General features: G+C 38.2%; 3 protein-coding genes and 1 pseudogene across 3 annotated transcripts; all 4 read right to left on the bottom strand.

Moving 5' to 3' along the window:
• Positions 1 to 123: 123 nt before the first annotated feature.
• Positions 124 to 2,590, bottom strand: LOC147294923 (L-tryptophan--pyruvate aminotransferase 1-like). Its single transcript, XM_086232899.1, has 5 exons — positions 2,431 to 2,590; positions 1,978 to 2,281; positions 847 to 1,139; positions 431 to 732; positions 124 to 327 (listed from the first exon to the last, which is right to left on the bottom strand). The coding sequence occupies exons 1-5, from the start codon at positions 2,541 to 2,543 to the stop codon at positions 128 to 130; spliced, it is 1,212 nt and encodes a 403-aa protein (XP_086089025.1). The 5' UTR covers positions 2,544 to 2,590; the 3' UTR covers positions 124 to 127.
• Positions 2,591 to 5,160: 2,570 nt separating this feature from the next.
• On the bottom strand, positions 5,161 to 10,120 carry LOC147294924 (uncharacterized). The gene is made up of 8 exons (XM_086232898.1): positions 9,534 to 10,120; positions 9,322 to 9,416; positions 7,047 to 7,150; positions 6,776 to 6,876; positions 6,566 to 6,669; positions 6,049 to 6,486; positions 5,801 to 5,932; positions 5,161 to 5,674 (listed from the first exon to the last, which is right to left on the bottom strand). The coding sequence occupies exons 1-8, from the start codon at positions 9,783 to 9,785 to the stop codon at positions 5,515 to 5,517; spliced, it is 1,386 nt and encodes a 461-aa protein (XP_086089024.1). The 5' UTR covers positions 9,786 to 10,120; the 3' UTR covers positions 5,161 to 5,514.
• Positions 10,121 to 10,189: 69 nt separating this feature from the next.
• Positions 10,190 to 10,934, bottom strand: LOC147294925 (L-tryptophan--pyruvate aminotransferase 1 pseudogene; annotated as a pseudogene).
• Positions 10,935 to 13,526: 2,592 nt separating this feature from the next.
• On the bottom strand, positions 13,527 to 16,542 carry LOC147294926 (uncharacterized). Its single transcript, XM_086234386.1, has 8 exons — positions 15,843 to 16,542; positions 15,631 to 15,725; positions 15,400 to 15,503; positions 15,135 to 15,235; positions 14,925 to 15,028; positions 14,407 to 14,844; positions 14,159 to 14,290; positions 13,527 to 14,036 (listed from the first exon to the last, which is right to left on the bottom strand). Exons 1-8 carry the CDS (start codon positions 16,092 to 16,094, stop codon positions 13,877 to 13,879), a joined length of 1,386 nt encoding a protein of 461 aa, XP_086090512.1. The 5' UTR covers positions 16,095 to 16,542; the 3' UTR covers positions 13,527 to 13,876.
• Between the last annotated feature and the right edge of the window lie 4,596 nt (positions 16,543 to 21,138).

A 21,138-nucleotide genomic window follows, 5' to 3' on the forward strand; every position in this document is an offset into this window, starting at 1 on the left:
ATTAAATTATAATAGAAATGAGTTTCACAATATTATTCCTGAAAAGCTAAAGGTATACATGAGAGATCCCTTAAATAGGATCTCTTAATGGAAACTCCCTATATACATGTATGAACTAACTAACTAATTAATTCCCATTAGTACTAATGCCTTTGATAGTTGATAATCTCTCCAAGAACTGGTTAAACACCTCATCCTTGCTCAGCATGCTAACCCTAACATAACTTTGATCAGCCCCAAAGCGCCTCCCCGTTCTTGCTTGTACCTTGATTCCTCTTAAAACCTTCTCTGAGTCTATGTCCTCCCTGCACTTCATCCATGCAAATGCTGCATATATGTGCAAAAGAGTATACCAATGCATGTATTAGAAGTTTAGAACCAACTAAGTTAATTAATTTCGTATGTTTTAATTAATCTTAAACATCGTTACCTGGATAAGATTGGTTGAACTCTCCAGAGAAGAGGCAGTACTCTTTTGGGTATTTGGGTAGACTGAAAAGTCCATTGCCCTCCACCACTTCTCTCAACCTCTCCCACCTTTCAGCCATGAGCTGTTGGAAATGTTCAAAGAAGAGCTCGGAGTTTCTGGACTTGCAATTTTGGTAGCCATCGCAAATCACTCCCATTATCTTTGCAGCCCTTTGCTGGGAATCCTTGGACACACCAAGTGAACTCATCTCTATGAATTTAGACATCTTTCTAGCAATCTCTTTATCCTTAACAATTGCCCATCTGAAAGAAAAATTAAACAAGACCCAGTTGAAGAAATAGCATAAGAATTCAACTTGAAGTAGCAGATGATGACCAAATTAACCAAGTAGATAAAAATGGAAATTAGAGACTGACCCAATGCGTGAACCAGCATGTCCTGTGCTTTTGGAGGATGTGAAGTACATAATATCATGATCAGATGGACGAGTAATGGGTGTGTACTGAGGCCAATAGTAGGCAAGGTCATGAACAAGCTTCCCCTGACTACCTCTGTTTTTCACCACAGCTTCTCGGATAGTCCCATCTGGGTTGTTTGGGGTGTTGACCACCTCTATGTAATCTCCATGTCCTTCTTTGTCAAAGGCAAAGGCATCACCTGCCCATTTGTAAAGCCCTGAACGAAGGTAGTCTGTCTCATCCGGATATGACTGCAAGCACGCACCATTAAGCAATTGTTACAACTTAATTAATACCAGCAAGAGGCAGTGATTCATGATCATCACCATGTTTGAATCGAGTTATTCTTAATCTATTTTTGAAATTTAAAAATAGAAGACAAGTGATTAGAGAATCTAATTAAGGTTGACTACTGAATTGTGGTTCTTAATTAAACTAGCTAGACATGCCCATGTTACTATGTTTTCCAAGGATTCAAAACAGAGGTACGTGCATATGTTTGTTGCATGTTCCGAAACATGATTATGTTCCCAAAATGTCATATTTGCCTCTTTGTCCCATCTCCCATGCAAACATCTGCATGTTCCACGACACTCTTCTCGTAATGTCACCCCTCATCACCATGCGCATCTTTCTAAAGATCATTACACCATTTTTCAGTAAAAATCTCTGCTTTTTATCTTCTTAAATATTTAATTCAAAATTAATTGACAATGAATATATAGATTTAGATTACAATAAATTGAATATATAGATTTAGATTACAATAATTGTAAAGTAAAACTTCGATCACATTCTTGACGTGGAATATACTTTCTAAACTCAACTCGAAGAGAATCATAACAACAAAAACCTAAGTGGGCCTGTTTTAATCGGGCTCTAAACATTGCTAACACAAGCGCTGAAAACACGCATTTGTTAATTAATCTAAATGAACAGTGAAACTGAAGCAGCCAGCTAAGCTAGCATTGTATTCTTGTTCAGTTGACTTAACATTAACAAAGCAAAGCCTATATGAAGATCAAGGATGATCAACGGCTGTGATTGCATGAAGAAAAAAAATGTGGGGGGATGGTCAACGAGGCTCACCGAGTAGTATGGGGCCGCAGAGACAACGCTGGTGGGCTGAGGCCCACCAGGGGAAGTGAGGGCGTAGAGTGAAGCCTGGTAGAGCTGCGTGGAGCCAGTTCCCACTACGATGTGCCGATCCTCCACCACTGCATTCCCAACCACACGATGCAATCTTCTAACCGCACCCTCCAACTCTGGCTCCATAAACCAGCACACGTTGCTGAAATCGCTGATGTAGCTCATGAATTGGCTCCCGGAGATCACCATCGTACACGTGTCCCCCATCTTCCTCCAGTACGATTCGAACACGTTTGGGTCACCCCTGTCATCAAATCCAAAACACCATCAATATGTATCATGCATGTTAATCAATCATCATCACATTCACAGTGCTGTTTAATCGATTGCTAAAGAAATATGGGATCAATTAATTTATTAATTAAAAGAAGGGTTATATAGAAATGAGCTTACTGTTCAAGATTGAGGAGGACAGAGTCGGATGAAGAAGTAGTAGGCCTTCTTGTGCCGTTGGTGGAGGGCAGAGAGGTTTTGTTAATGGAAGCAGAGCTCTCAGTGCCGCACATTTTCTCTGTTTTTCTCCGAAGAATGCTTGATATTTGTCTAAGTGTTTGATGTGGGGCTCTCAATGTTGGTTCTCCTCGTCTACATATGCTTCTCTATATATACAACAAGAAGTTGAGAGGTGCATGAAACCTAATTCTTTTTGTTTTCTCCTTTATCCTAATAATATCTGGACCATAATCCGTATTTAGTCTTTTTTAATTAATGGAATCTAAAAAACCCAATCAATATGCAGAAAATCTTAACAAATATGGCATATTAGGATGGTATCTAGATTCTATATTAACTGAATAGTTTGGTGACAAGATAAGATTGTTTGAGTACATTCCTCCAATTTAACCCAAGAGAGATTTTTGTTTGCAACCTACTTTATATAACTCTCTCATAACATTCATATACATAGTGCAAAGAGTTCGTACTGTAGGGAGAAAATATGAAATAATGGAAAGTTAAGTGGGTAAATTACATTGTTGCCATGCATTCTATATTTTTCTTTTCTTTTGGACGAAATATATACTTTTCTTTTAAATCTATTATTTTGACAAATTAAGAGGATTCTTTTTACAATAACAAATTAAAATGTACCATTAATATCACATCAACTTAATATATATATATATACATGTTATGTGTTTCACATAATATGTGCACATAAAGTCTAGCTAGCATAAATTTAATAAGAGAACAAACCTTTTTTTCTTTAAATAAAATAAAATTGGTGTTTATTAACCATGCAGTGCATCTTCTCTCGACTCCATACCACTTAACATGCTACTGATTTGTCTCCGCTCCTTCAAAGAAGTAGTGGATTCGATTGCATATAAGTACCTTTGACTTACAATAATGATAACTATAGAAGACAAAAGAAAATTAAGCTTTAAGCCAAGAACATTATCATTAACTTGTTCATGTAATAATTCCCCAAAAAAACAAAAAAAACCATCTGCCTCTTAATTAATTTGTACTCTCATATTAATGCATCTGCTCAATATTTGGTCGGCCGATCTACTTCAATTTTTTTTCTTTCTTGAATCATCCACACACACATATACACATATATATATATATATATTAGTCTACATCTGTAAGACCAATATGGGAAATTACTATTTTTAGGTTCATATCATTCATTAATTAGGGTCAAACTTTTTGGTTTTGAAGATACTTTAGTTTAGGTCACCAAATACTTTGTTTATTTAATTGTTTTATCTATTTGTATTTTGTTGGATTAAAACTGTAGTTTTGATTCCAGAAATAATTAAGTTTGGTCCCCATACATTGTGTTGCATCAACAAAACATAAGTATATAAACCCACGTGCCTCCAATGATGATGCATGTGCTAATTGATGATAGCACGTGACCACAAAATTAATTTTAATAATGTTAGGGAAATCCATTTTGCTACCACATGTTTATTATATCGTTCTCTAATAGATGTTAAAGCTAGTTAGTTGTATCGGTGTTCTCACTCTTGTATCATACATGTGCTACTCAAATATGGTCCATCTAATATTATTCAATTAAATTTTCTTGTAAAATCGGACCCTTAAAGGCCTACTCCGCAGAACCCTCATCTGATTAATGCACTTAGAAGGTGTCGTGGGCTCTAATCCAGCCCAAGTTGGATTTGTTCCTATGAACACTGCTTGCTCTATCTAGATTTGTTGGACTTAACAAACAAAAGGGATGGGCCAACACTTAAAGCGAGACCAAACGGGCCAACCCACCTGGGGGCTCATCAAAACAAATGGATATGTATCCCAACTCCATATTGTGGCTCCACTTCTGAATCCATTTCAATTAATAGACTCGTGATGCCTATTTCTCTAGAAAGTCTCAACTTCAATGATTTATAGGCCCCAATTCTGTATCCCTTAGCTTGAGTCTTACCAATGTTACTGCTGGTACATCTGTTTAGTGCAGCAATAATTTTCTTCTGTCTAGTAAATTTCATATTCTCTTATCTAATAATTTGGTATGGTTTGTTGTCAAATTATGACAGTTAATTACTTAAAATTATGTTTTTATTTGCTCTTCTGATTTTGACAAGATGTCATGCCATACTTGGTTTTTGATGAGTCTAGAGTCTGATTATGAACGAAAAAATGCATATTTTATGAACGAATTACTGCTAGCTCATACATACGGCAAACTGCTGTTTATGAACAAATTAGGCATAAAAATAAAAACAAAACAAAAATATTTGTGGGCATCACTTAAGAGCATTTTCAACAGATTTGGCAAAAGTTTTTGGCTACTCAATTAGCTGTGTCACGTTAGATATCATCTCCAACAGCCTGTGTATATGGGTTCGTCAAGCTCATCAGCTTTAACAAGTAAATTTGACTATTTAAATGTTAAAGTATTATTAAAATATTAATTTGACTCTTCAAATCTTAATAAAATCTTAATTTTGTCTAAACAAGAAAAAGATAAAAAAATAATAAATTAATAAAATTGAAAAATCTTTTGGAATTCACAATTTTAAAGTAAAAAGGTTGGCTTTTCAAATTGCCATATATGTCAGCAAAATAAAATTTAAGAATCAAATTTGAAAAGTTGGAGATACTCTAAGAATTAAGATTTACAGTTGATGTTCATGTTCATGTTCATGTTCATAACTGAAAGAGGAATTTCATGTGTATACTTGAATGATACTGTCCGTCTCCAAAATACATCATATCTAACTTTGGAAAGACCAAAGAGGTCTGATGTACAAGCTAAGCCTCTAATATTTCTCACTACACTACAAACTAGACCAATTGTACCCTTAGGATGGAGGGGTGGCAGAAATCAAAAACAAAAAAAGGGAGAGAGAGAGAGAGAGAGAAAGAAAATGAACATATACAAGAGGTCAGAGAGAAGGGGAAGGGACAAAGGTTACTGCTGCAAATTCAATAGCTTGGTTTATGATTCTAGATTCTAGTTGTAGTATATGCGCGAGCAGCATGAGAGTAATGGATGCTGAACAACTATTGGTGAACTTCGTTGGGTAAAGTTTGTGGAGTTCTTCTAAATACATATTTTCTGCAGCGTTCAAAAATGCTGTCATATATCAGATCAAATTGAACTCCTGCTCTCCCCCGGTTCACAATGAAGAATATGTGATCAGCTTCCACAATCTTGTAGTACCTGCATTTACCAAACTCATGATGTTTAACCTTAACGTTCTGAACCATGTATATATATATATATATATAATATGGTTTCATAGCTAAGAAAGGTTGGGATGCTGCTGGAATAGTAAGAATGACTAACCAGACGCCTGGTTGCAATGGATGACACTCTGAATCATCTTTTACCAAATGGTGCGGGTGCTCAATTGGGAGTCGAGGGTAAGTCATGGAGATGGTGTTCAGAGCTCCATCATTGTCTTGCCAATCCTCATCCCTGCACAAGCATTCACACATTAACACTTAAATTGGAGTGTTTTATTATCTAATTTGGTCAAAATATTAATGCATAAAAAATCATAGCATCATAATATGCACTTAAAGAACACACACCTGTAGCCTTTATATGGGGAAGAGGCATCAGGAGGATGACTCCATTGGCTCATCTGCAACACTCTAATGAACAGCAATGGGTGAATTCCAAATATGCTAGAAGGAACTGTAACCCCAAATATCTTCTTTGTACGCTTGGTGGCATAGCTGAAGTAGTATGTGTTGGGAAAGGTATGTAGATGGCTGTTGAGTCTTGTGGACCCTTGAATTGTAAGGTCTAGGAGGATCCAATCGCCAGAAGCGAATGGGCCTGAGTTTCCCAACAGGCAATCAACAAGACCCCAAACACCAACTTTCTTCCATGTGATGTTATAGTGATCAAACCCAAAGTTGTAATATTCCTTCAGCCAGGGAATGTCAAACCAATCATAAATGATTACTCCTATGCGGCATAGCTGAAGCAGACATATAGGTTTCATGGTCCTGCCATCTTCAGGCCTGGGTGTTTGGAAACCACAGTGAGTAATTCTAGAGACAGAAGATTCAGACAAAACAATAAAGCTGAAATGAAACTCACTGCATTCCATCCAAGTAGACTCTTGTAGTCCCATTGAATGCTCCTGACAATGATGTTATGCTTAGTACCCAATTCTCGTTAGTGTTCTCATACCCCTTGAAAGCCTGAAAACAAAATGAAACATTTTAAGTCAAAACTAATCTACACCAATTCCAATTCATAGATTCTTCATTCTTGCACCACTAATTTGGTAATGCAATTTGGACCAACCTTATCAGCAAGCATTTGTTGCAGCACACGGACAACCTGTGCTCCGGTGGAATGCCCAACAAAGTGGATAGGGTGATCCTCATCCCATTCAGGGTAGTGCCCTGCATCATCCCAATTACAACAAACAATGAGACTTGCTATCTTCTTTCGAAAAAAAAAAAAAAAAAAAAAAACTAAATGATACTTGCTATCATATGAGGCCTATTAAGCAAACGATTTCATCAAATAAAAACATAATAAAAAACACGGGGCAGAGATAGAAGTACAGAACCTTGTTCATAAATACGACCAAACTGGGAATGCCCACAAGCCTTGCTGTGTTCGTCACCATAATCGACCGGCCCACCTTTCAAATAGTAGAACAATTCACGAGCCCTGAAACCCCAAAACCCAATTAAACCTTGTTAGCCCCTGTTTGTGGATAAATCCACATGGATTCAATGGCCAAACACAGACCAACACGTGGCACACCAGGTCCCATTTTTGCTCAGACTCTTTGATGGTCAACTTGGTCAGACCCAGCCATCTGTGTCATCATCTTAGCTCAGCAAATGCCAACAACATGTACATCTGAGATCGGCTCTTACCTCCGGGTTACCCATGTCCGATCCGAACCGACATTGGGATCCACCAGGAATTCGAGAGATTATCTTTTTCGAACACCATCAGTTCGGCTCAGATCTGGAGATCATCTTTCTCCAGTCACATCTCAACCATTAGTTCGGCTCGGCCCGGCCCAATGACCGATCACGATCAGACGTGCTTCGACAATCTTGTCACCACCTGATCATCTCAACCATTGGTTCGGCTCGGCCCGGACCAATGACCGATCACGATCAGACGTGCTTCGACAATCTTGTCAGCACCTGATCATCTCAACCATTGGTTCGGCTCGGCCCGGACCAATGACCGATCACGATCAGACGTGCTTCGACAATCTTGTCAGCACCTGATCATCTCAACCATTGGTTCGGCTCGGCCCGGACCAATGACCGATCACGATCAGACGTGCTTCGACAATCTTGTCAGCACCTGATCATCTCAACCATTGGTTCGGCTCGGCCCGGACCAATGACCGATCACGATCAGACGTGCTTCGACAATCTTGTCAGCACCTGATCATCTCAACCATTGGTTCGGCTCGGCCCGGACCAATGACCGATCACGATCAGACGTGTTTCGACAATCTTGTCAGCACCTGATCATCTCAACCATTGGTTCGGCTCGGCCCGGCCCAATGACCGATCACGATCAGACGTGCTTCGACAATCTTGTCACCACCTGATCATCTCAACCATTGGTTCGGCTCGACCCGGACCAATGACCGATCACGATCAGACGTGCTTCGACAATCTTGTCAGCACCTGATCATCTCAACCATTGGTTCGGCTCTGCCCGACCCAATGATCGATCACGATCAGACGTGCTTCGACAATCTTGTCACCACTTGATCATCTCAACCATTGGTTCGGCTCGGCCCGGACCAATGACCGATCACGATCAGACGTGCTTCGACAATCTTGTCACCACCTGATCATCTCAACCATTGGTTCGGCTCGGCCCGGACCAATGAACGATCACGATCAGACGTGGATCTCCACATCACCACATCAACTCAGTCCATTCCATTCCCAGTTCGGATCGGCTCGGCTTTGGTGATCGTCATCTCAGAACCTAGTTGCGGCCGGATTTCACTTGAGAGGATCACTGCACTACCTACCTAATCGGCTTGGCCGACTTGTCTAAATCCGATCCGATCACACATGGGTTTCACGTCTACACGTGAGGACATGTGTTCGGATCGGCTCGGCCTCCCACAGCCATCCTAAAGAAGATCACGTTGGGACGAACCGCCATTCTCAAGTGCACCTGACGTGACTCTCTGACAGATAAGACATTCCAGCTCACAGCCATGACTATTGGGGCATTCCACCTGATCTTCCATCCTTGCATTCAATGCAGCATTGAATGCAAAGGAGGTGAGTAGCTGTGCTTGCTACTAGTTATGACCGAACGCGTGGATCTCTCTCAGCCACTCAATCACATGCAGGTAACTTACTCTCCACACCTTCCCTTGTCTATATAAACCAACTTATATGCACAAAGCCAGGATCCCACCCATCCAGCCATCACAAAGCAAACACTTGCACAAACTTTGGCTTACCAAAAACACACTTGGACTTGCTGAGAATAAACCCAGAACATTTGCCTTGTTCTTCCCATTCTCCCAAGTTCATCACATATTCTTCCTCACTTCCATTCAAACACCATCAAACACACATCACTGACTTCATCATCGGAGCGTGTTTGGCTGGTACCACACCGGTCCATCTCCTTTGATCTTGTGTTTGTCTACAGGAAGATCTCACGTCATCATCCAGCAGGACTTCGGATCAGCCAGGTCACTACCCCTAAGTTGTTGTAACTTTCTTACGGAAATTTGCATCAACAGCCCCAAAGGGTGCAAAACAGAAACAGCTATTGGAAAACAAAAAAGCCATGAATGAATTTTAAAAGACAAAAGGCTTTGATGCACAAGCACAAACCTATCATAAATGCTGGTTAGAGATCCCAAATCAGGCACGAGAACCCTTTCATCTTTCTTCTCAGCTCCGGCGAAATACGACAAACCTCCCAGCCTCTGAAAAACAGAAATGTTGAAAAACCCAGTTATATAAACATTGAACAAAATGAATCAAAAAACCCAAAATGCTCACTTGAAGAAGGAATCAAAACCCATTTCAGAACAATAACATACCCCTTTGCCAAAACCAAATATTCCATGGACCAAAACAATAGGAGGCAGATTGGCATTGGTCGATGTCCTTGTAGGCGCCTCTTCCGCTTTCACCTCAATACTCATGTTCGGCTTGAGGAACAATTCATTCAAAGCCTGTGAGAGGTCGCCCGCCTTAGCCGAGCTGAATATGTAAATCCCATATAGCAAATGAACCATGGAGCTCACAAACAGCTCTGATAATTGCAGAGCAGCTATCCACAACCTGAACATCTTGTCCACACTGATAAACCAGTGCCTCCTTCTTCTTATTCTTATTGTTCAACCCAGAAAGCCCAACCAAGAAGGCTCTTTTTGCAGAATGAAAGCCTCAAGCTGTAATAAAAAGCATGAAACCCCTTCTATGAAAAGATCAATAGAAGGGGAAAACAAAGACAAGTCTCTGAAACTCCGCGGGCGTCTTTTGTATTCTTATCCACCAAACAGAAGAAAGAAAAAAAAAATGAAAACCAAAAAAAGAGAAAGGACTAATTTTTGTATGCTGGCTCGAGATTTGGGAAATGGGTATGGCACTCGCTTCCCTTCCCACAATTCTCTCGTTGCTAACACAAGCGCTGAAAAGTGAAAACACGCATTTATTAATTAATCTAAATAAACAGTGAAACTGAAGCAGCCAGCTAAGCTAGCATTGTATTCTTGTTCAGTTGACTTAACATTAACAAAGCAAAGCCTATATGAAGATCAAGGATGATCAACGGCTGTGATTGCATGAAGAAAAAAAATGTGGGGGGATGGTCAACGAGGCTCACCGAGTAGTATGGGGCCGCAGAGACAACGCTGGTGGGCTGAGGCCCACCAGGGGAAGTGAGGGCGTAGAGTGAAGCCTGGTAGAGCTGCGTGGAGCCAGTTCCCACTACGATGTGCCGATCCTCCACCACTGCATTCCCAACCACACGATGCAATCTTCTAACCGCACCCTCCAACTCTGGCTCCATAAACCAGCACACGTTGCTGAAATCGCTGATGTAGCTCATGAATTGGCTCCCGGAGATCACCATCGTACACGTGTCCCCCATCTTCCTCCAGTACGATTCGAACACGTTTGGGTCACCCCTGTCATCAAATCCAAAACACCATCAATATGTATCATGCATGTTAATCAATCATCATCACATTCACAGTGCTGTTTAATCGATTGCTAAAGAAATATGGGATCAATTAATTTATTAATTAAAAGAAGGGTTATATAGAAATGAGCTTACTGTTCAAGATTGAGGAGGACAGAGTCGGATGAAGAAGTAGTAGGCCTTCTTGTGCCGTTGGTGGAGGGCAGAGAGGTTTTGTTAATGGAAGCAGAGCTCTCAGTGCCGCACATTTTCTCTGTTTTTCTCCGAAGAATGCTTGATATTTGTCTAAGTGTTTGATGTGGGGCTCTCAATGTTGGTTCTCCTCGTCTACATATGCTTCTCTATATATACAACAAGAAGTTGAGAGGTGCATGAAACCTAATTCTTTTTGTTTTCTCCTTTATCCTAATAATATCTGGACCATAATCCGTATTTAGTCTTTTTTAATTAATGGAATCTAAAAAACCCAATCAATATGCAGAAAATCTTAACAAATATGGCATATTAGGATGGTATCTAGATTCTATATTAACTGAATAGTTTGGTGACAAGATAAGATTGTTTGAGTACATTCCTCCAATTTAACCCAAGAGAGATTTTTGTTTGCAACCTACTTTATATAACTCTCTCATAACATTCATATACATAGTGCAAAGAGTTCGTACTGTAGGGAGAAAATATGAAATAATGGAAAGTTAAGTGGGTAAATTACATTGTTGCCATGCATTCTATATTTTTCTTTTCTTTTGGACGAAATATATACTTTTCTTTTAAATCTATTATTTTGACAAATTAAGAGGATTCTTTTTACAATAACAAATTAAAATGTACCATTAATATCACATCAACTTAATATATATATATATACATGTTATGTGTTTCACATAATATGTGCACATAAAGTCTAGCTAGCATAAATTTAATAAGAGAACAAACCTTTTTTTCTTTAAATAAAATAAAATTGGTGTTTATTAACCATGCAGTGCATCTTCTCTCGACTCCATACCACTTAACATGCTACTGATTTGTCTCCGCTCCTTCAAAGAAGTAGTGGATTCGATTGCATATAAGTACCTTTGACTTACAATAATGATAACTATAGAAGACAAAAGAAAATTAAGCTTTAAGCCAAGAACATTATCATTAACTTGTTCATGTAATAATTCCCCAAAAAAACAAAAAAAACCATCTGCCTCTTAATTAATTTGTACTCTCATATTAATGCATCTGCTCAATATTTGGTCGGCCGATCTACTTCAATTTTTTTTCTTTCTTGAATCATCCACACACACATATACACATATATATATATATATTAGTCTACATCTGTAAGACCAATATGGGAAATTACTATTTTTAGGTTCATATCATTCATTAATTAGGGTCAAACTTTTTGGTTTTGAAGATACTTTAGTTTAGGTCACCAAATACTTTGTTTATTTAATTGTTTTATCTATTTGTATTTTGTTGGATTAAAACTGTAGTTTTGATTCCAGAAATAATTAAGTTTGGTCCCCATACATTGTGTTGCATCAACAAAACATAAGTATATAAACCCACGTGCCTCCAATGATGATGCATGTGCTAATTGATGATAGCACGTGACCACAAAATTAATTTTAATAATGTTAGGGAAATCCATTTTGCTACCACATGTTTATTATATCGTTCTCTAATAGATGTTAAAGCTAGTTAGTTGTATCGGTGTTCTCACTCTTGTATCATACATGTGCTACTCAAATATGGTCCATCTAATATTATTCAATTAAATTTTCTTGTAAAATCGGACCCTTAAAGGCCTACTCCGCAGAACCCTCATCTGATTAATGCACTTAGAAGGTGTTGTGGGCTCTAATCCAGCCCAAGTTGGATTTGTTCCTATGAACACTGCTTGCTCTATCTAGATTTGTTGGACTTAACAAACAAAAGGGATGGGCCAACACTTAAAGCGAGACCAAACGGGCCAACCCACCTGGGGGCTCATCAAAACAAATGGATATGTATCCCAACTCCATATTGTGGCTCCACTTCTGAATCCATTTCAATTAATAGACTCGTGATGCCTATTTCTCTAGAAAGTCTCAACTTCAATGATTTATAGGCCCCAATTCTGTATCCCTTAGCTTGAGTCTTACCAATGTTACTGCTGGTACATCTGTTTAGTGCAGCAATAATTTTCTTCTGTCTAGTAAATTTCATATTCTCTTATCTAATAATTTGGTATGGTTTGTTGTCAAATTATGACAGTTAATTACTTAAAATTATGTTTTTATTTGCTCTTCTGATTTTGGCAAGATGTCATGCCATACTTGGTTTATGCTGAGTCTAGAGTCTGATTATGAACGGAAAAATGCATATTTTATGAAAAAGGCATATTTTATGAACGAATTACTGCTCGCTCATACATACGGCAAACTGCTGTTTATGAACGAATTAGGCATAAAAATAAAAACAAAAAAAATACATTTGTGGGCATCACTTAAGAGCATCTCCAACAAATTTGGCAAAAGTTTTTGGCTGCTGAATTAACTGTCACATTAGATATCATCTCCAACAACTTCTGTAAATAGGTTCGTCAAAATATGGCCCAAAGTCAGCTCGTCAGCTTTAACAAGTAAATTTGACTATTTAAATCTTAAAATATTATTAAAATATTAATTTGACTCTTCAAATCTTAATAAAATCTTAATTTTGTCTAAACAAGAAAAAGATAAAAAATTAAAAAAATTAAAAAAATTGAAAAATCTTTTGGAATTCACAATTTTAAAGTAAAAAAGTTGGCTTTTCAAATTGCCATATATGTCAGCAAAATAAAATTTAAAGAATCAAATTTGAAAAGCCTGTTGGAGATACTCTTAAGAATTAAGATCGACAGTTGATGTTCATGTTCATAACTGAAAGAGGAATTTCATGTGTATACTTGAATGATACTGTCTGTCTCCAAAATACATCATATCTAACTTTGGAAAGACCAAAGAGGTCTGATGTACAAGCTAAGCCTCTAATATTTCTCACTACACTACAAACTAGACCAATTGTACCCTTAGGATGGAGGGGTGGCAGAAATCAAAAACAAAAGAGGGGAGAGAGAGAGAGAGAAAATGAACATATACAAGAGGTCAGAGAGAAGGGGAAGGGGCAAAGGGTACTGCTGCGAATTCAATAGCTTGGTTTATGATTCTAGATTCTAGTTGTAGTATATGCGTGAGCAGCGTGAGAGTAATGGATGCTGAACAACTATTGGTGAACTTCGTTGGGTAAAGTTTGTGGAGTTCTTCTAAATACATGTTTTCTGCAGCGTTCAAAAATGCTGTCATATATCAGATCAAATTGAACTCCTGCTCTCTCCCGGTTCACAATGAAGAATATGTGATCAGCTTCCACAATCTTGTAGTACCTGCATTTACCAAACTCATGATGTTTAACCTTAACGTTCTGAACCATGTATATATATATATATAATATGGTTTCATAGCTAAGAAAGGTTGGGATGCTGCTGGAATAGAAAGCATGACTAACCAGACGCCTGGTTGCAATGGATGACACTCTGAATCATCTTTTACCAAATGGTGCGGGTGCTCAATTGGGAGTCGAGGGTAAGTCATGGAGATGGTGTTCAGAGCTCCATCATTGTCTTGCCAATCCTCATCCCTGCACAAGCATTCACACATTAACACTTAAATTGGAGTGTTTTATTATCTAATTTGGTCAAAATATTAATGCATAAAAAATCATAGCATCATAATATGCACTTAAAGAACACACACCTGTAGCCTTTATATGGGGAAGAGGCATCAGGAGGATGACTCCATTGGCTCATCTGCAACACTCTAATGAACAGCAATGGGTGAATTCCAAATATGCTAGAAGGAACTGTAACCCCAAATATCTTCTTTGTACGCTTGGTGGCATAGCTGAAGTAGTATGTGTTGGGAAAGGTATGTAGATGGCTGTTGAGTCTTGTGGACCCTTGAATTGTAAGGTTTGGGAGGATCCAATCGCCAGAAGCGAATGGGCCTGAGTTTCCCAACAGGCAATCAACAAGACCCCAAACACCAACTTTCTTCCATGTGATGTTATAGTGATCAAACCCAAAGTTGTAATATTCCTTCAGCCAGGGAATGTCAAACCAATCATAAATGATTACTCCTATGCGGCATAGCTGAAGCAGACATATAGGTTTCATGGTCCTGCCATCTTCAGGCCTGGGATGTATGGAAACCACAGTGAGTAATTCTAGAGACAGGAGATTCAGACAAAACAATAAAGCTGAAATGAAACTCACTGCATTCCATCCAAGTAGGCTCTTGTAGTCCCATTGAATGCTCCTGACAATGATGTTATGCTTAGTACCCAATTCTCGTGAGTGTTCTCATACCCCTTGAAAGCCTGAAAACAAAATGAAACATTTTAAGTCAAAACTAATCTACACCAATTCCAATTCATAGATTCTTCATTCTTGCACCACTAATTTGGTAATGCAATTTGGACCAACCTTATCAGCAAGCATTTGTTGCAGCACACGGACAACCTGTGCTCCGGCGGAATGCCCAACAAAGTGGATAGGGTGATCCTCATCCCATTCAGGGTAGTGCCCTGCATCATCCCAATTACAACAAACAATGAGATTTGCTATCTTCTTTCGAAAAAAAAAAAAAAAAACCAAATGATACTTGCTATCATATGAGGCCTACTAAGCAAACAATTTCATCAAATAAAAACATAATAAAAAACACGGGGCAGAGATAGAAATACAGAACCTTGTTCATAAATACGACCAAACTGGGAATGCCCACAAGCCTTGCTGTGTTCGTCACCATAATCGACCCGCCCACCTTTCAAATAGTAGAACAATTCACGAGCCCTGAAACCCCAAAACCCAATTAAACCTTGTTAGCCCCAAAGGGTGCAAAACAGAAACAGCTATTGGAAAACAAAAGAGCCATGAATGAATTTTAAAAGACAAAAGGCTTTGATGCACAAGCACAAACCTATCATAAATGCTGGTTAGAGATCCCAAATCAGGCACGAGAACCCTTTCATCTTTCTTCTCAGCTCCGGCGAAATACGACAAACCTCCCAGCCTCTGAAAAACAGAAATGTTGAAAAACCCAGTTATATAAACATTGAACAAAATGAATCAAAAAACCCAAAATGCTCACTTGAAGAAGGAATCAAAACCCATTTCAGAACAATAACATACCCCTTTGCCAAAACCAAATATTCCATGGACCAAAACAATAGGAGGCAGATTGGCATTGGTCGATGTCCTTGTAGGCGCCTCTTCCTCTTTCACCTCAATACTCATGTTCGGCTTGAAGAACAATTCATTCAAAGCCTGTGAGAGGTCGCCCGCCACAGCCGAGCTGAATATGTAAAACCCATATAGCAAATGAACCATGGAGCTCACAAACAGCTCTGATAATTGCAGAGCAGCTATCCACAACCTGAACATCTTGTCCACACTGATAAACCGGAGCCTCCTTCTTCTTATTCTTATTGTTCAACCCAACCAAGAAGGCTCTTTCTGCAGAATGAAAGCCTCAAGCTGTAATAAAAGGCATGAAACCCCTTCTATGAAAAGATCAATAGAAGGGGAAAACAAAGACAAGTCTCTGAAACTCCGCGGGCGTCTTTTGTTTTCTTATCCACCAAACAGAAGAAAGAAAGAAAAAAATGAAAACATAAAAAAGAGAAAGGACTAATTTTTGTATGCTGGCTCGAGACTTGGGAAATGGGTTTCGCACTCGCTTCCCTTCCCACAATTCTCTCGTTGCGCAACTATTTTTTCTCACGCGACTCACAAGTCACAACCCAAATAAACCAATGGAAAGAGCTTTACTGTTCATTCATTCGTTTTTCGTTTGGAGGCAGAGAGAAGAGAGACCAGAAATCGGTGCAACGTGTCCTCGATACATACGCTCCACGAAATTATAAGTTTTTAACCCAGGTAGGGCCCACTAAATAAGTGGCCAACATTTTCCTCCGATTTAGCTATGAAAAAAAAAAAAAGGGGTAATAATCTATTTATAAGATTCGGATATTTAGATATAAGGGATTTTGTTTGTTGTTTAATTCTAGGCGTTTCGTTTGTATCCAGGTCTGGTGTGTGCTGGAGCTAAGCTGGACTTGGACTACCTGCAGCGGACCAACTACAACCGGTTTATTAATGTCTTCTTAAATTCAATACCCATTACCGGAACCTAATGCCCTCCCTCCTCAACCACGCGCTTTCAACGTAAACTGGTCCACACCTTAAGTCAAGCAGCGCACGGCGCACGCAAGAATCTTAAATAACACATGAAAAACTTGTTTCATTACTACGATAGCAAAAGGGCACAGCTCTGGGTAATGGGCATCCAGCATTCAGCAACCACATTTCTTCCAGTAAATTTTGGTCTGATACCACCACATAATATTATTAATTTAATCATATTATAACATATATATATTTATTAATAATTTATTTTAAATATATATTTATTATTCATCGATATTATAACATGTAAATTAATAGCATCATATACCAAAAGGTGTTGTGGTGACACACAAAATTTTTTGCATTTCTTTTAAGACACGGTTGAGTTCTTATATGTATATAAAAATAGAGAAGAACTTACCTATATATCCCCTCATATAATACCACATGACATTTATCTTTCTCATTGACTATCTCCCTTCTCTCACTCTATTTCTCTTATCTTTTGTCTCTATCTTTCTCTTCAAATGATGACACATCACTACAATATGAAAATAGATAAGTTTTTTTTCATAGAACTATAGGTGAGTATGTTAGGCAGTGGCTTTTTATGAACATTTCCCATGCACAATTGCACAACAAATACCATGCAACAGTTACATGTTAGACATTCTTAACTTCTTACATACCAGGTTTGACTACTTGCTTTAAAAAGCAATAACCAATGTTAAAATGTTGATATTCTATAATGTAGATGTGGGAATTGGTCAGTTTTACCGGCCATTACAGGCCAACCGACCATTATCGACCAGCTGATAATTTTACTAATAACCGACCCACCAAATCGGACCGATAATATCAACCGACTCATCAAAGTTGGTTCAGATGTTAGTTTTGAAATTGATCAAATATTGATCTAATAATTCCAACTGACCCACCTATACCAACCTTATTACCTTATTGGCAACCGACTCATAACCAACCCACAATGGGTGAGTCAGTTGTTGGTTGTCATCAATGGCCTTATCAACCTTGTCGGTCAGTCAATTGTTTAGTCGATATGCAACCGACCCGACTCATTTTTCACCCCTACTATAATACAGTCCTTTTGAATAAATGAATAGTACAAAATTTAATGCTTATGCACCAGGTTTTTTAAGTATTTTGGGTCTTTATATTTTATGCATCTGGATTAGTCCAAGAAACTCACTTATATACAAAGTTTAATTTATCATCTTTAGTTGGATTAGTTTTCTAGATAAACACATACTTTTATTATTATTATTTTTTTGCTAGAAGATAAATACATACATTGGATATTATGTTCACAAAACAAAAAAGATTAAAAATAAGTAAAAGGTAGAATGATTCTTGTCTATACATGCTTGTGTACGTAGTCTCACAATAATTGGGACGTAGGTTACACGCTCTTGCAAAACGTGGTGGGGGTTGATCATTCTCTAGTGGGTTGTTGCACATGGAAGTTCAGTGTTGGCAAATTGGGTGTGTACAATAAACAAACAACAAACTGGACCCCGTGCAATAAGCAGAGAATACAAAATGAGTTTGGTGAGCGGTGAGTCTTGTTGCGCTGTTGTTTGTTGTCCAAAGGGCAAAAGGATTTGACTGCATTTCATAGATCACACGCCACCAAAAAGTTGCTAAACTCCTTAAATTCGGCTTCAACTGTATTATAGTTGAGGATAATCTTAGAAAAAATTATTTTGTATAATTAATTTATGTATTATAATATGAATAAATGATGAGTTTATACTTGTAAAATAAAATTATTAATATTTACCCATATAATACTAAATTGATTAATTACACTATATAGCGGTTTTATGATAATACAAAATAATTTCTCATAATTCTTTTTTGCACACAATTTCTTATCAACTTTTATGGTATGTTTTCGTTGACTCTATACAAAATAATTTGAAGCACTTTCTCTCATATTTGTATAAATACTTATAAGGATTTTGAACCTCTTTGTCTATAATCAATTGGTTTTAAACTATTTTGTTCATAATATTAGAGCCAAGTTTACCTACATGTTAGGCCGCATGGTCATACGTGATTCATATCACTTGATATAAATTGTCCACATATTTAATTTAGGTAACGCCACGCATGTGATAATGTAAAATGTTGTCCTATATTAAAAAATTAAAGTCTTTTGTGTAAGTTTTTATAAGGGTGTTAGCACTCATAGCCATTTGTTTTGAGTTAAGTACTCCCATAAGGGTATCAGCACTCGTATATGTGCAAATCATATATTACATTGGTTGAAGAAAGAAATAGTGAGAAATTATTTTAACTGTTGTATTCGATGTAGTCTTTAAATATATTCGCCCCCTCAAATTAAATAGGTGAATATTCTTGACACGAACTAATATTATTATTTTTTTACACGAACTAATATTATAAAAGTATTCGAATTTGAAACCCCTATGTAAAATGTGAAGAAAATTGTCATTAATTAGTTGGTATGTATAAATACCAAGTACTTTTTTTTTTTTGAGAAGACATAAATACCAAGTACTTAAAGTAACTATTAATGTTTTCGCTTTTCACCAAAATGTGGCTAATTATTTAGAATAAATTTTTTTGGTCGAAATTATTTAGAATAAATGAATTAAAATAAAATTTAAAAGATGATCACAAACGGACGTGGAAAGCCGAAAACGACGCTGTTGTATACTCAAATAATACGCGGTCCCGGAGCACGTGAAGGACTGAAAATGCAGAGGTAGAACCGTAGAAGCCCAGATCTGAAAGCAAAGTGAAAGGACCATAAATACAAAAGCAAAGAAGAATCAACTTTCTTATCCTGGAAACTTCTAGACAATCAGTTACCATATTTTTTTAGTTGAAAATCATTTACCATATTAATCTTGTGACGTAATTGATGATTAAATTGCTAATCACATTCTCATAAGCCATCTGATAGTAATCACGTGGAGAAGCGGAAGTCTGTCTCAACTGATGAATAGATTGTATTTTTTGTATTTATTTATTTATTTGAAGAATAGATTATTCAAGGTTGGAAACCTACTGCTATTTGAAATTTTGAAGTATTGAGTATTGACTAGCTAAGTCTAGATTTTTCTTTTCTCAACTTTGTTCCAACTTCCAAGTTCCAACCAAGGTTGGTTCAGCCGTTCAGGTGCCACTTTTTTTAAATTTGTCAAAAGTTAGTGGGCAATACATGCCCACTTTTTTTTTTTTTTTTTGAGCAAATTATATGTAGATATCTCAAGTATACATCCTTATTCATTTGAGTACTTTAATAAAAAAAAGTTACTCAGAGGTATCTCAACTACTGATTTTACATACCCAGATATCTCCGTCAACTATTCTGTCAGGCCTGCTGTTAACTGCCTACGTGGCATACTCACATACCTTTAAAAAAAATGCCACGTGGACAAAAAAATAATAAAAAATAAAATAATTATTTATAACAACTAAAAAAATAAAAAAATAAAAAATAAAAAACAAAAAAATGGAGTTTCAAGCTTTGCAGCCTCCCTCCGCCTCCCACCCCTCCCTCCGAGACCCACCCAACCCAGCCACCCATCCTTTCGACCCCAGCCACCTTGCTGCCGACCCACCCCCTCTCTTTCCCCACCCCTCTCCTCTCTCTCTCTCTCCCCGAAACCCCAGCCCAAGCCCAACCCCGAGCCCTCCTCCCTTTACCTTCCCCGCATCGACCACCCAACCCAGTGATCCACCCACCTCCCTCCCCTCTCTGGCCACCAGCTCCATCTCTCTTTCTTTCTCCCTCTGTTTCTTTCTTTCTCTCTCTCTCTCTCTCTCTCTCTCTTTTTCTCTCAGATCTGAACGAGGGTAGAGCTCGGGGCGGAGCAGGTCGGGGCTGGGGTTTCGGGGAGAGAGAGAAATAATGAGGTAGAGAGAGTGGAGAGGGGAGGGGAGAGAGGGGGGTGGGTGGCTCGATTGGGGAGAAAGAGAGCGAGGCAGAGAGAGAAAGTGAGGCAGAGAGAGAGAGTGAGGCAGAGAGAGATGAGAGGGGGGAGAGAGAGGGGGTGGGTGGGCGGGTGGGTTGGCGGCGTGGTGGGTGGGTCGGAGGCAGGGTGGCTGGGGTCAGAGGGGTGGGTGGCTGGGTTGGGTGGGTCTCGGAGGGAGGGATGAGAGGCTGCAAGCCTGCAACTCCATTTTTTTCTTTATTTTTTAGTTTTTAGTTTTTTTTTTAGTTTTTTTAAATAATTATTTTATTTTTAAAAGTTTATTTCATTTTTTATTATTTTTTTGTCTATGTGGCATTTTTTTTAAAGATATG

Source organism: Dryas octopetala, chromosome 2 (assembly GCF_963921425.1).
Source record: "Dryas octopetala chromosome 2, drDryOcto1.1, whole genome shotgun sequence".
Taxonomy (NCBI): domain Eukaryota; kingdom Viridiplantae; phylum Streptophyta; class Magnoliopsida; order Rosales; family Rosaceae; genus Dryas; species Dryas octopetala.